The 12,689-nt window shown below is 39.4% G+C and overlaps 1 protein-coding gene across 3 annotated transcripts in view; it reads left to right on the forward strand.

The window, feature by feature from the left end:
* Window positions 1-12,689, forward strand: part of TMEM63A (transmembrane protein 63A) — a 43,402-nt gene that overhangs the window by 18,232 nt on the left and 12,481 nt on the right. For all 3 annotated transcript variants that reach the window (XM_031967029.1, XM_031967028.1, XM_031967030.1), the window contains exons 7-14: window positions 1,166-1,308; window positions 2,008-2,059; window positions 3,902-4,010; window positions 5,686-5,756; window positions 8,402-8,482; window positions 8,887-9,010; window positions 9,196-9,329; window positions 11,376-11,513. In XM_031967029.1, coding sequence (XP_031822889.1) covers window positions 1,166-1,308; window positions 2,008-2,059; window positions 3,902-4,010; window positions 5,686-5,756; window positions 8,402-8,482; window positions 8,887-9,010; window positions 9,196-9,329; window positions 11,376-11,513 — 852 coding nt within the window. The remainder of the gene's footprint in view (window positions 1-1,165; window positions 1,309-2,007; window positions 2,060-3,901; window positions 4,011-5,685; window positions 5,757-8,401; window positions 8,483-8,886; window positions 9,011-9,195; window positions 9,330-11,375; window positions 11,514-12,689) is intronic.

Genomic DNA, 12,689 nt, shown 5'->3' on the forward strand with positions numbered 1-12,689 from the left:
TAGGTATGAGAGGTGAAGAAGAAAGAAGGTTTCTCTCTCCTTTTTCTAATCAGATTTACCAGAGGTTTATCAATTTTGTTGGCTTTTTCATAAAACCAACTCTTAGTTTTATTTATTAGTTCAATAGTTTTTTACTTTCAATATTATTAATTTCTTCTTTTAATTAAGAAAGAAGGTTCAAAGATCACCCCAGAATTTTGAACTTTTGAGAATATGGGAGATAGTGGCACCCCCTGACAGAAATAACAAAGTCAGAAGAAGAAGCAGGCTAAAGGGGGAAAAAGAAAAAGCTTAGTTTGTGGGACACGTTGAGTGTGAGGTGATTATAGGATATCCAGATCGAGATATTCTATAGTAAGTTGGAGACAGAGGTCTCAACCTCAGAAGAGAGGTCAGGGATGGAGATAGGACTTTGGAAGTCATCTGCATAGAGGTGGTATTTTAAAGGTATGGGATTGAATGAGATTATTATTGAATGAAGAAATTTTAAAAAATATTTATTAAGTGCTTACTACATGGGAAGCACTATGCTAGCTGCGGGAGATACAGAGAAAAAGAGGGTCTCTGCTCTTATGGAATTCATGTTCTAAAGGACGTTTCAGCTTCAAGTCAGATGCAAAGATCCCATGGTCCTTAGGATGCGGCAGTAAAACATTGTCATTTCTATTGATAAAATCATCCCAGTTTCTGACGCTGGACCATTTGAAAGTGCTGATAACTTTCTTTTCTTGGTCTATTGTAGCTGCATGCACAGTACCAGCAGAAGGAGTTGCCAGGCTCTCTCTGGGAGTTGCTTTCCAAGATAATGACTTTGAGATCCATAAAGGAAGCAAGACCAGTAGTCTGGGGAAGAATTAGTTAATAAATTAAGATTATTGAACTTCAGTGAGAGCCCACTAAAGTTATGGACCATTCACTTGTAGTGAAATCAGTTCTGTGATGTGACCTTTTTCACCCTGAAAAGCAAAAATAGAGAAATAAGATGCACAGACAATATATTTTGAGATATGTGTGTGCACACACTTTTACACACTTGGGTGGTCCCATGAAATGCTATCAACCCAAACTAAGGTAGGGTCTTGGAGGAATTACTGGACCAAGCTATTTAATTGAAACTTTGTGTGTGTGTGTGTGTGTGTGTGTGTGTGTGTGTGTGTCTGCCCAGAGATGAACAGATCCAGGAATGGTGTGGAGATGATGCCATACATTACTTGAGCTTCCAACGCCACATCATCTTCCTGCTGGTGGTACTCAGCTTCCTATCTCTGTGTGTCATCTTGCCTGTCAACCTCTCGGGCGATTTACTGGGTAAGAAAGAACGTTCTCTCCTTACTTCTGGGATTGGAGGTGGGAGAGACCAGAGCAGGGAACTCCTTGACAACGATCCAGAATGGATCTCCAGGTCATTATTAAGGACTGAATTCAGATGTGAGAAGGTCTGAGTGCCAGATATTCAGCCCAGCTCACACAGATAGATCATATACAAACCTGAAAGTTGGACAAAAGTCTTTAATTTCTAAATTCAGTGCTCTTGTCACAATACAACTCTCTTCAGTCAAGTTCCACAATTGGTGATTTTTTTTCCCCTTAAGTATTCCACAAGGGATCTTATTTTCAAATGCTGAAATTAATTTTCATCCATGGTAGAGATTCCCAAGCCATGAAATGTTTCTAATTTTCCTAAGGACTAATGTTTCTAATGACCCAGGATGTTTCTAATTATCCTAAGGGCTGTAATGAAATTATCTAGAATTAAATTTTAGTTTATTTTGGCTTATAAAAAATGCATGCATACTGGATACTAAAAGAAAAACAAATCCAGGATGGTGTTCCAAAGTGAATTCCAGGTAGTGTTCTAATTTGCTGAGAAATGAGAATCACTGGTTTCTAGGTTAGACAACACTTTATTTCAGCCCCTTACACAGAATTCTATAAATGCAAGCTGACTTTCCTTATCAATCTTCTTCAAGACTTGTCTCAGGACAGTTGTTTCTGTTTTATCTGCAGTTAAAGATGCTTACAATTTCGGGAGGACAACAATAGCAAATCTGCAGACTGGGTGAGTTGGGGAGTTGGGGAGCATACGAATCTGACAGAAGTTGGGCTAGTAGTCCTTGTTCTGATGTGTGTTTCTTCTTAGGCAGGAATTTGAGGGGAAGGTAGACTGGGAATCCCAGAATAGGCCACAACAAATTCAGAAGAGAAGAGGAATGGCTTTTGGGTGGAAGAGAAAGTTTCATTTTGGACAAGTCGATTTTGAATGCTTGTTGGATATACATTTGGAGACAACCTGTAGGTAGTGGGAGATGTAGGGTAACAACTCAGAATCAAGTTCAGGGATGAAGATGCAGCTTTGAGAGGCAGAGATGGCCATTTAAAGTATTAAATTGAATGAGGTTCTGAAGGGAGATGGTGTAGGGAGTAGGATGTCTCAGAATCCCTCCCTTCCTTTGAAATTTAACTCAAGTATCATTTTCTGTATGATGAGTTTTCTATCCTTCCCCTACAACTACTAGTGCCCTTTCTTTCAAACTACTTTGTGTTTAAACAATTTTGTTCTGATTTGTATTTATTTGCTTTAAACTTATGCTGTTGATATATATATATATATATATATATATATATATATATATAAATGTATTTATCTCCTCCATAAGAATATAAATTACTTGAGGGCAGATGCTATTTAATTTTTGTTTTCATGTCTTCATCATTTGTAGAGTGCCTGGCACTTAGTAGGTGTTTAATAAATACTGGTTGACTAATAGGTAGAGATAAGGAGAGGGTCAAGTGCAAGCAGATTTGTGCACTTTTACTGGGTGTGGGTGTTCTTCTGAACCAGGATCTTGAATGTCACAGGCAAAACTCATGTTTTACAGGGGGTGCTCACCAAAGGAGCAGCCCTTCATGCCCCAGAGATACAAATATTTTACAGTTAAAAAGGAATAAGGGCTGGGAGAGAGCTTTCTGACATCTTTACTCTTGATCTTATTCTGGGCACTTTTTCTTTATCCCTAAAGATTGAACCTCTACTCTACCTTCCTCCTATCCCTTCTTTTTCCATAGAACAAGAACTTTTCTAGCCCCTTCCTAAGGTTGGCAGCAGTGGGCTCAGGGCGAGAAGCTGCTGCAAAGCTGAGGAGTTTAATAAATGCTAAGATCACTAGGCATTGTGCTAAGCATCCCTTCCTCAAAGGAGCTCATCTAATGGGGGAAGATACCTGCAAACAACTATGTCCATACAAGATATACAGAGTAGAGGAAAGGTTATCTGGGAGAGGAAGTGAATAAAACTAAAAGGACTAGGAAAGCTTCTTGCAGGAGGTAAGATTTGAACTGAGGCTTGATCAGGAGATGGAATTGAGAAGAAAAAAAAATTCCAGGCACAGGGAAGAGCCAATAAAAACACACAAAGGAGAAAGTGAGTGAGAATGAGAAAGAAGGCAGATGTTGATAGATCATAAACTATGGAGAAGGGAGTAAAATGTAATAAGACAGTTGGGAAAGATTTTAAAAACTAAAGATTTTTAGTTGATCTTGAAAATAATAAGGCAGCCACTGGAGTAGAGGGAGAGGGAAGAAAAGGAATGTAATTAGATCTACATTTTAAAAGGAAGATCACTTTGATGGTGAAGTGATCGAGAACTTGGAGCACCCTAGCCCACTAAACCCAGCTCTGCTACATGACTGTAGTGAGGTGGTTCTATATCCTGTTCCTGTCCCCTTTCCAAAAAAGTATATTTTGAATGCCCCCAATATTCCGAAATACCAGAGGGGAGAAGGGTTTCCCTAAGGGAAGGAGAAATGCTGGTTTTTATATACCTGCCAAAAATTGAGATTGCATATAAAATCTCCTCTGCACCCCCAAACCCAACTCTGAAGTTTTTTCTCTTCTCCTCAGAAATAACTTGCTCTGGCTGCATACCATCTTTGCCGTCATCTACCTGCTGCTGACCATTGCCTTCATGAGGCACCATACCCAGTCCATCAAGTACAAAGAGGAAAACCTGGTCAGTGACCGTAGCCAGTGCCCAGAAATGGGAAGGGTGCAGAGAGGGGAAGCCCAGTGGGAACTCCCTCAGCTCATCCTGATCTCTGCTTGAGGTCATAGAGGGTCTTGGGGGAGCTCATAATTGCAGATTTGCTCCTGAATTTGTCCTGGGCTTTCCAACTGTTTCTTCCAAGGTCTGAAGGACAATATTATCAACAGAGGAGTTTTGACTGTTTAATTTTTCATTTTGCTGACTGCTTCTTTTCTGCTAAGATTTTCTGATATTTTATTCCTAATTCTCCAGTTATATCTTAAAATAAAACATTTTACATTTGCCTTCACTCAGATTAAACTCCCCCATGTAACAAAGAAAAACAGTTAAGCAAAAATACTTGATGAAGCAACCTTGCTTTAAAATATGTACTACATTCTGTTCTTGTGGTTCCCCACCTCTCTACCATGACGAGGGAGATCTGTTTCATTATCTGTTCTCCAGAATCATCATTGGTCTTTTTATTTACTCATTTGTTAGCATCCTTTTGGTGATCTTTTTATTTGTCATTTGTAGTCATTGGGATTATTCCTCATTTCCTAAATCATGTCTTTCTTTTTATTTTGAATAACATTTAACATTTTCCCCAATTACAAGTAAAGACAATTTTTAACATTTGCTTTTTCTAAAAATTTTGAATCCCAAATTTTCTCCCTCCTCTCACCTCCTCTCTCCCTGAGATATGAACAATTTGCTATAGGTTGTTCTTGTGCAATCATGCAAAACATATTTCCATATTCCATGTTGTGTAAAAAAGACACAGACTCAAAGGAGAAACACACACACATACACAGAATAATATGCTTTGACCTTCATTCAGCTGAGTCATATCTTAAAAAAAAAAAAATAATCTCTTCTCCAAATAGAATCAGGTGTTCTATGATCAGGCACACCCCCAGCTGGAGGGCAGCTCTGGTTCTCCTGGGGTTAGCTGGGCCCCAGATTTACTGTGTGGCCTGGAGCCGGTCAGCTCTCTTTTCTGGGTTTTTGTTTCTCAGTCTCTCTGTGTTGCAAATAAAGTCAGCACTGTGTTTTCTGTGTCTCCGAGGCTTCTGAAGAAGGTTCCAAATAAACAAATCCCTTCTTTTTCAGGCAACAGAAAGGCCTAAAGTAAAAGTCAATAAAGCATCCAGTAAAGCTCCCAGATGTTTTTTCTGGATTCTCTGGAAAGCACAAAACAAGCTGTGCTGTTTTCTTAGAGTTTTTCAAAGCCCTTCAGGAGTACCTGTCAGAGGATCCAAATCTTAATCTCCCTTCTGCCCCATACTGCATAAATACTATTGGGCAAGCCCTTGAACTCCTTTGGGCCTCTGTTTCCTTCAGCTGGGAGAACAACAGCTGCATGGTCTACTTCCTAAAGAATGCTGTGAAGTTGGAATGAGATTATCTACATAGAAATTCTCTGTAAACTGGAGAATGCTTTACAGGAAAAAAAAAAAAAACCCAAACCCTGACATACATTGTTATTTATTTATTTATTATTATATTATTATTATTACATTATAGCATATGTTATACATTATTAAGGTTTGCAAAGGGCTTTTTATATGACTCATTTGGGCAGGCACATTTGAGGGACACATCCTAGAGATGTTATTTAAAAAGTAATGTGCTGTTTTTGTCTTTTTTTTTCCTGCTGTAGGTGAGGCGCACTTTGTTTATTACAGGACTCCCCAAAAACACCAGGAAAGAGACATTAGAAAGTCACTTCAGGTAAGGAGGCCAATGGTGGAGCTTCCTGGGGCCAAACCCCTGCAGAAGTGAAAACATCCTTAGTTGTTGAATCAACCTTGGAAGTATCTCAGAGCCACACGAAAGTCAGGGTCCAGGATCCATTCAAAGAGAATGTTCAGTCATGGGACATAATCTGTGCTTGAGAAAGATCACCGAGTCGAGGATAGACTGGAACAAAGAGGGACTTGTGGCAGCAAGTTCAACCAGAAACCACTCATTAAAAAGGCAGGTTTTTCTTGTATCACTCCCACTTTGCCTTCATTCAAGAGGCTAGTTACTACAGGTTTTTCATGTATCACTCCTACTTACCCCCAACCAAGAGAACTAGTTATTACAGGTTTTCCTTGTATCACTCCCACTTTCCCTCATCCAAGGAGACTAGTTACTACAGTTTTTTTGTTTGTTTGTTTGTTTTATTCACTTTCCCCCATTTAAGGGGACTAATTACTACAGGTTTTTCTTGTATCACTCCCACTTTCCCTCATACAAGAGAACTATTTACTATAGTTTTTTCTTGTATCACTCCCACTTTCCCCCATCCAAGAGAACTATTTACTACAGTTTTTTCTTGTATCACTCCCACTTTCCCCCATCCAAGAGAACTATTTACTACAGTTTTTTTCTTGTATCACTCCCACTTTCCCCCATCCAAGAAGACTAGTTACTACAGTTTTTTTTTGTGTGTTTGTTTTATTCACTTTCCCCCATTCAAGGGGACTAATTACTAGAGGTTTTTCTTGTATCACTCCCACTTTCCCCCATTCAAGAGGACTAGTTACTATAGGTTTTTCTTGTATCACTCCCACTTTCCCCCATTCAAGGAGACTAGTTACTACAGTTTTTTTTTTGTTTTGTTTTATTCACTTTCCCCCAACCAAGAGGACTAGTTACTACAGGTTTTTCTTGTATCACTTCCACTTTCCCCCATTCAAAAGGACTAGTTATTAAAGAACCAGTAACTAATCCCCTTGGATGGGTGAAAGTAGGAGTGAGACAAGAAAAACCTGTCTTACACTATAGCACTTCATTAATTCAGACCATTTTCTTTGAGACCTTGGATCAGGGCTGGCTGTAGCTGAGTCCAGTCTATCAAGCAGAGAAGCAGTGTGGCAATGTGGATAGAGTGCTGGGCTTAGAGTCAGGAAGACCTGAGTTCAAGCATAGCTTTTGAGGAAGGAAAGGAAACAAGTACTTAACAAGTGCCTATTATGATCCAGGCATGTGATGAGTGCTTTAAAAATATTATCTCATTTGATCCTCACAGCCACCTAGGAAGTAGCTGCTATCATTACCCCCATTTTATAGTGGAAGAAACTGAGGTCTCAGAGTGACCTGCTCAGGGTCACACAGCTAGAAAGTGCCAAAGAATGGATTTGACATTCAGATCTTCGTAACTTTAGGCTAGTGCTTTGTTCATTATACCATATAGTTATGCAGTGATACTACATGGCATCTTAGGTGACTTGTCTTAAGTAGTAAAAGTAGGAATATTATACCTAAAAAGGAGAAGCTTAGCTTTGTATGTTAGTTTTGAGCTAGAAGCTTTCCTTTAATAATCACATGTGGATAACTCCTGTTAAATAGCTTTCTTGAACACAGTCATAGTTTATTTGTGGGACTCAGTTTTATCAGCACACTATCTTATATGCCAAAAGATCCAGAGTACTGATCCCCACAGATTTTGGGTTACAAGCAAAGTAGCCAAGATTTCCAAGGGAATTAGGATGTGTCCCTCTAAAGTCTCTTCTCTTAGCAGTTTTATTAATATACTTAGAAAGCAAAAATTGAAAGAGTAGCTGGACTAGAATGAATGAATGAATGAAAAAGAATTTATCATCAGTCATTCGGTCAATTAACATTTATACTTTCTGTGTTCCAGGCATTGTTTGAAGTGCATTAATTGGGGAAACAATGTTCAAATAACTATGTACAAACAAGCTCTATATATACTGTACAGTTTTAAAAGAAAATAATTAACAAAGAAAAAGTACAAACATTAAGAGGAACTGGGAAAGGCTTCCTGTAGAAGATGGGATTTTAGGTGAGACTTGGAAGGAAGCCAGGGCAGGTCAGAGGCAGGAATGAGGCATTCCAGGCATAGGGAGAGCCAATCTGGAGATGGAGCATCTTGGGCTAGGAACTTTAAAAATGTTGCAGGGGGAAGGCAGTGATGGTCTGGACAGTAAGATGCACAAAGACTAAGACAATAGAGATTGTGAATGGAAGATTTGATATTTGAACCTGGAAGGATAGGGAGTCACTGGAGTTTGTCAGATAGGAAGATCACTTTGAGTTGAGAAAAAACTGGAGCAGAGAGACTTGCGGCAGCAAGATCAATCAGGAACCACCTCATTTAAAAAAAAATAATGCATAATATATATAAGATTACAAAGAAAACCAATTATATTAAAATATAATTATTCAAATTAAAAAAAAAGTTCACGGATCTCAGGTTAAAAACAACTTGCTAAGTTTGGCGGAATTCTTCATAAGAACAACCCATGAGAAGCTCATCTTGCCCATTGGTTACCATTTTAAATGAATGATGATATTCTCCGAGTAGAGTTTGCTCTTTCCCATGATGCTTATTTTGTTTCCTTTTCCCTCCTTTCTCCATGCTGCAGAGAGGCCTATCCCACCTGTACTGTAGTAGAGGTCCAACTATGTTATGATGTTGCCAAACTAATTTATCTGTGTAATGAAAGGTAAGCTAGAGGAATATGTATGTCAAGGGATTCTATGGGAATGGGGGGCAGAGAACCTTGGATTAAGCCAAAACTGTCAGGTTCTAGTCTTGACTTCCGTGGTGATCCATGTCTCCTCAGCTATAAAGTAAGCAAGACTTCTGCTTGAATAATAAAACAATTTTAATTTAAAAATTTTGTCAATACACTATAAGCTTCTCAAGGGCAGGGACTATTTTATTTTCATCTGTCTTTTCCCTTACTACAGTGCCTTGTACATGGTTGGCACTTAATAAATGTTTGAATTTAATTGAAATTTTTCCCCATGATTACAAGGAGCAGACTCTTCTACTCTTTGTTGCCTGCCTATACCTTGGTAAATATTGCCCATGCCTCTGCTCTTGAATTTTCGTCCCCATTTGCAGAAAGAAAGCTGAGAAAAGCCTGAACTATTACACCAACCTGCAGATAAAAACGGGCGAGCGTACGTTCATCAACCCCAAGCCCTGTGGCCAGTTCTGTTTCTGTGATATCTCAGGATGCGAGAAGGTGAGGACCTTGAACCTTTTAGGAACAGATGCTGTTCCACAAGCTGAAGGGGAGCTGGCTCCTCTTTGTCTCATTTGAGTTCCTACAGGACAGGTTATATGGTCCTATGAAGGTCCTGTGGCTTTCTGGGTCTGGGCAATGTCCCATCATGTTGCTGTGGGATTGAGTCAGTGTTTTCCCGGCAGGAAGATGCCATCATCTACTATACCCGGATGAAAGACAGGCTGCTGCGAAGGTTATCCCAAGAGGAACACACTGTTCAGGATCACCCCTTGGGAATGGCTTTTGTCACCTTCCAGGAACACTCCATGGCTAACTTGTGAGTAGATACAAATGGGGGTTTGGGCTCCAGATTCTGCTTTCACAAAAGCTCCCTGTTTTCCATCTCTGTTCACCTTTTGTTCATTTCCCACTTACCTTCATGGGCTATTTTTAGATACCAAAAGGATGCTGTGATTAAGATATATGACCTTCTGCTATAAAAGTGAGGGGCTACAATGAACACCCTCCCTTTCCCAACTACTCTTTGACCCTTGGTATACATTTGTAAGATTGTAGATTAAGGGTGTAATCATTTATGAACATGGCACAGGGATTGCTAACTGGTTCAGGTCATGATTCACTCCTGGAACATCAGCACTATGTTTTTTTTTTTTATTTTATTAAAGCTTTTTATTTTTCAAAACATATGCATGGACAATTCTTCAACATTAGCCCTTGCAAAAAAACTTGTTCCAATTCCCCCGCCTCCATGCCCTTCCCTAGATGGTAAGTAATCCAATATATGTTAAACATGGTAGAAATATATGTTAAATCCAATATATGCATACATAGTTATACAATTATTAATCAACACTATGTTTTAACTAATTGAGCTGACAAGCTTTGGTATCACCTTAGAGCAGGGATCCTCAAACTATGGCCATGGGCCAGATGCAGCATCTGAGGACGTTTATCCCCCTCATCCAGGGCTATGAAGTTTCTTTATTTAAAGGCCCACAAAACAAAGTTTTTGTTTTTATTATAGTTCAGCCCTCCAACAGTCTGAGGGACAGTGAACTGGCCCCTATTTAAAAAGTTTGAGGACCCCTGCGAGAACCATCCTACATTAGCTCAGGCTTTGTCCTTTTTGCCATATTTAAAAGATCTTCCCTCCATTTCATTTCCACCCCTGGGATATCAGTTTTAGAAACACACTGATCCTTTCTTCAATTTTTGAATTCCTCAATATTCCTTGAAGTCAGAAGACAAGAATAACAGTAAATATGGGAAGAACATGAGTTTGCCATCCTAAATTTCTTCCAAATCCTGTTATATCCATCTGTGGCCCACTCATGGAAACATTGAACATGGGGATATCTGAGAGGCACCATTGATCCATTGGTGACAAAGTCTCTGGTATCCCTCACATTAAGAAGACATCATATGGATGAATTTTTTTCTTTTGTCATGGTACCTTGCTCATAAGCAGTCTAGGATAACTTAATTAAATGTACAAAGATAACAAGAAGCACTTGTAGCCACAGCGTACTCCTTTAAGAAAGCATTCATCATACCCTTAGCCACCACTAGGTCCGAGGGAACAGTATCTAGCTTCTGTTAGTATTAGTCCAGTTTTAGTCATTGTAGGTAGGTTAATTTTCATTTCTAGAAATAAGACTGTCTAGTTTTATCATCTCAGAAGCAAAGCTAGGAGCATGGAGGACTTGAGGGAAACCAAGGCAAAAGTAAATGTGATTTTTCAACTTAACTACACAGAAGCCATTTTCTAAGTTGGAGTTTCTCATTTCAGAAGAGGGACAATGCAAGGTACTCTTCTCCTTGCCTCTCTTTTGATAGCAGGTGCCAAGAAAAATGTAGCCATTTGAAATATTTTCCTCTGTCCCTCCCCTACTCAGATCCTGAAGACCAACTAGCTCGCACCCCATGTCTCTGATAGATCTTGGACTCTGGGAGAGCATATTTTTGAGTGTTAGCCTGGATAAATATCATGTCATGAGTTTTATCCCAGATAAATATCATCAAGCCATCCCATGTGTCTTCAGAGCCACAGGATTAACAGGAGGAGTCGAGGGTGAGCCTGAGATTGGAAGGAGAAATATTCTGAGGAAGTTTATTTGTGGGGAGAGAGAAGAAACTGAGGGGGACCTGATGGTATAGCAATGAGCTACAAGACTGGAGTCATCTCCATGATCTTGGATAGGAAAGACTTTAGGGACAGGAATGGCTCATAGGAAGGCAGAGGTGCTCATCTCACTCCACAAGGCTTTCAGAATGTCTCCCAGTGAATCACAGTCTTTGCCCTGGTGGGAATGAGCCCCTTCTGCATGCTGGATGTGTTCTAGTCTGTCTTTTATCTTGGCAGCATCCTCAAGGATTTCAACGCTTGCAAGTGTCAGGGCTGCAGGTGCAAAGGCGAGCCACAGCCTTCAGCCTACAGCAAAGAACTCTGTACCTCCAGCTGGACTGTAGCCTTTGCCTCCTATCCAGAGAACATTTGTTGGTGAGCTCTGGCCTGACTCTTGGGGGACTGGATTTGGGGATGGGTATTGGTGGGAAGGACTTGTATTTATTATAATGAACATTGCATCTTATGTTCATTGTTGTGTCTGGCACAAATCTCCTGGGGATCCCACTCTGCTGTGCTGATATGGTAATAACTCAAATTTATATAGAACTTTAAAGTTTGTAAAAGTCTTTCTATCCATCATCACAATAAACCTGTGAGGTAGATATGACAGGTAGGTGTTGTTATCCCCATTTACAAGGGCGACTGAGTAATTTTTCCAAAGTTAATGAATGTTAGGTCTATTTTGACTTCTATGCCATCATTTCTTAGCCCAATACCACACCTACAGTTCAGTTTAGTGGAATTCTGCCTAGTAAACTCATTAACCATTTTCTGACCTGTCTCCCCAGTAGCCTTATGATAGGTTAAATGGTGGAAGTTCAAACTGTTAATGACTTAGTTCCTTGGAGTCTCTATATGGAGCTTATGAATCCTGTTTCCCTCTCCCTGGATCATGGCTTGCCCAGCCCCTCTGCTCCATGATAGCTCTAAGGCAGGGATTCTTATTCTGGGGTCTATGGATTGATTTCAGGGGATCATGAACTTGTATCAGGAAAAAAAATGATAGCTTTATTTTTGCTAATGTTTAACTGAAATTTAGCATTGCCTTTAATATTATTCTAAGAACAAAGTTTTTACCATGTTCCTCAAAGCATGATATAAAAACAACAAAAATTGTTTTTACATACAAATGGGGGGAAAATAAAATACTAAATTAAAAAAAAAGCCTAGATCAGAAAGGGCACGGACAAATGTGTTACAGAAAATTCAAGACCTGATTCATATAAACATCCTACACTAGATGCATTCTCTTCAGCTAAGACTGCTTCAGGCTGTCTTTTCACAGGTTGCTCTGGGATTAATCACTGTATATTCAGGAATGTAAAGGGATGTTACTATTAGTCTTGAAAAAAAGTTTTTATTTTTTGAGCAGAGTTAAAGATAAAGGTTAAAAAAAGGATATAATACCAAAAAAGGGTTAAGAATACCTGGTCAAAGGTATAAGCTGGAAGAACCAATCCACAGGCATTTCTTAAGTACCTGCTATGTTCCTAGTGCTAGGAAGAATAGGAAAAGAGAGAGGAAATGGAAGAAGGAGGAACAAGAAAG

Source organism: Sarcophilus harrisii, chromosome 4, assembly GCF_902635505.1.
Source record: "Sarcophilus harrisii chromosome 4, mSarHar1.11, whole genome shotgun sequence".
Taxonomy (NCBI): domain Eukaryota; kingdom Metazoa; phylum Chordata; class Mammalia; order Dasyuromorphia; family Dasyuridae; genus Sarcophilus; species Sarcophilus harrisii.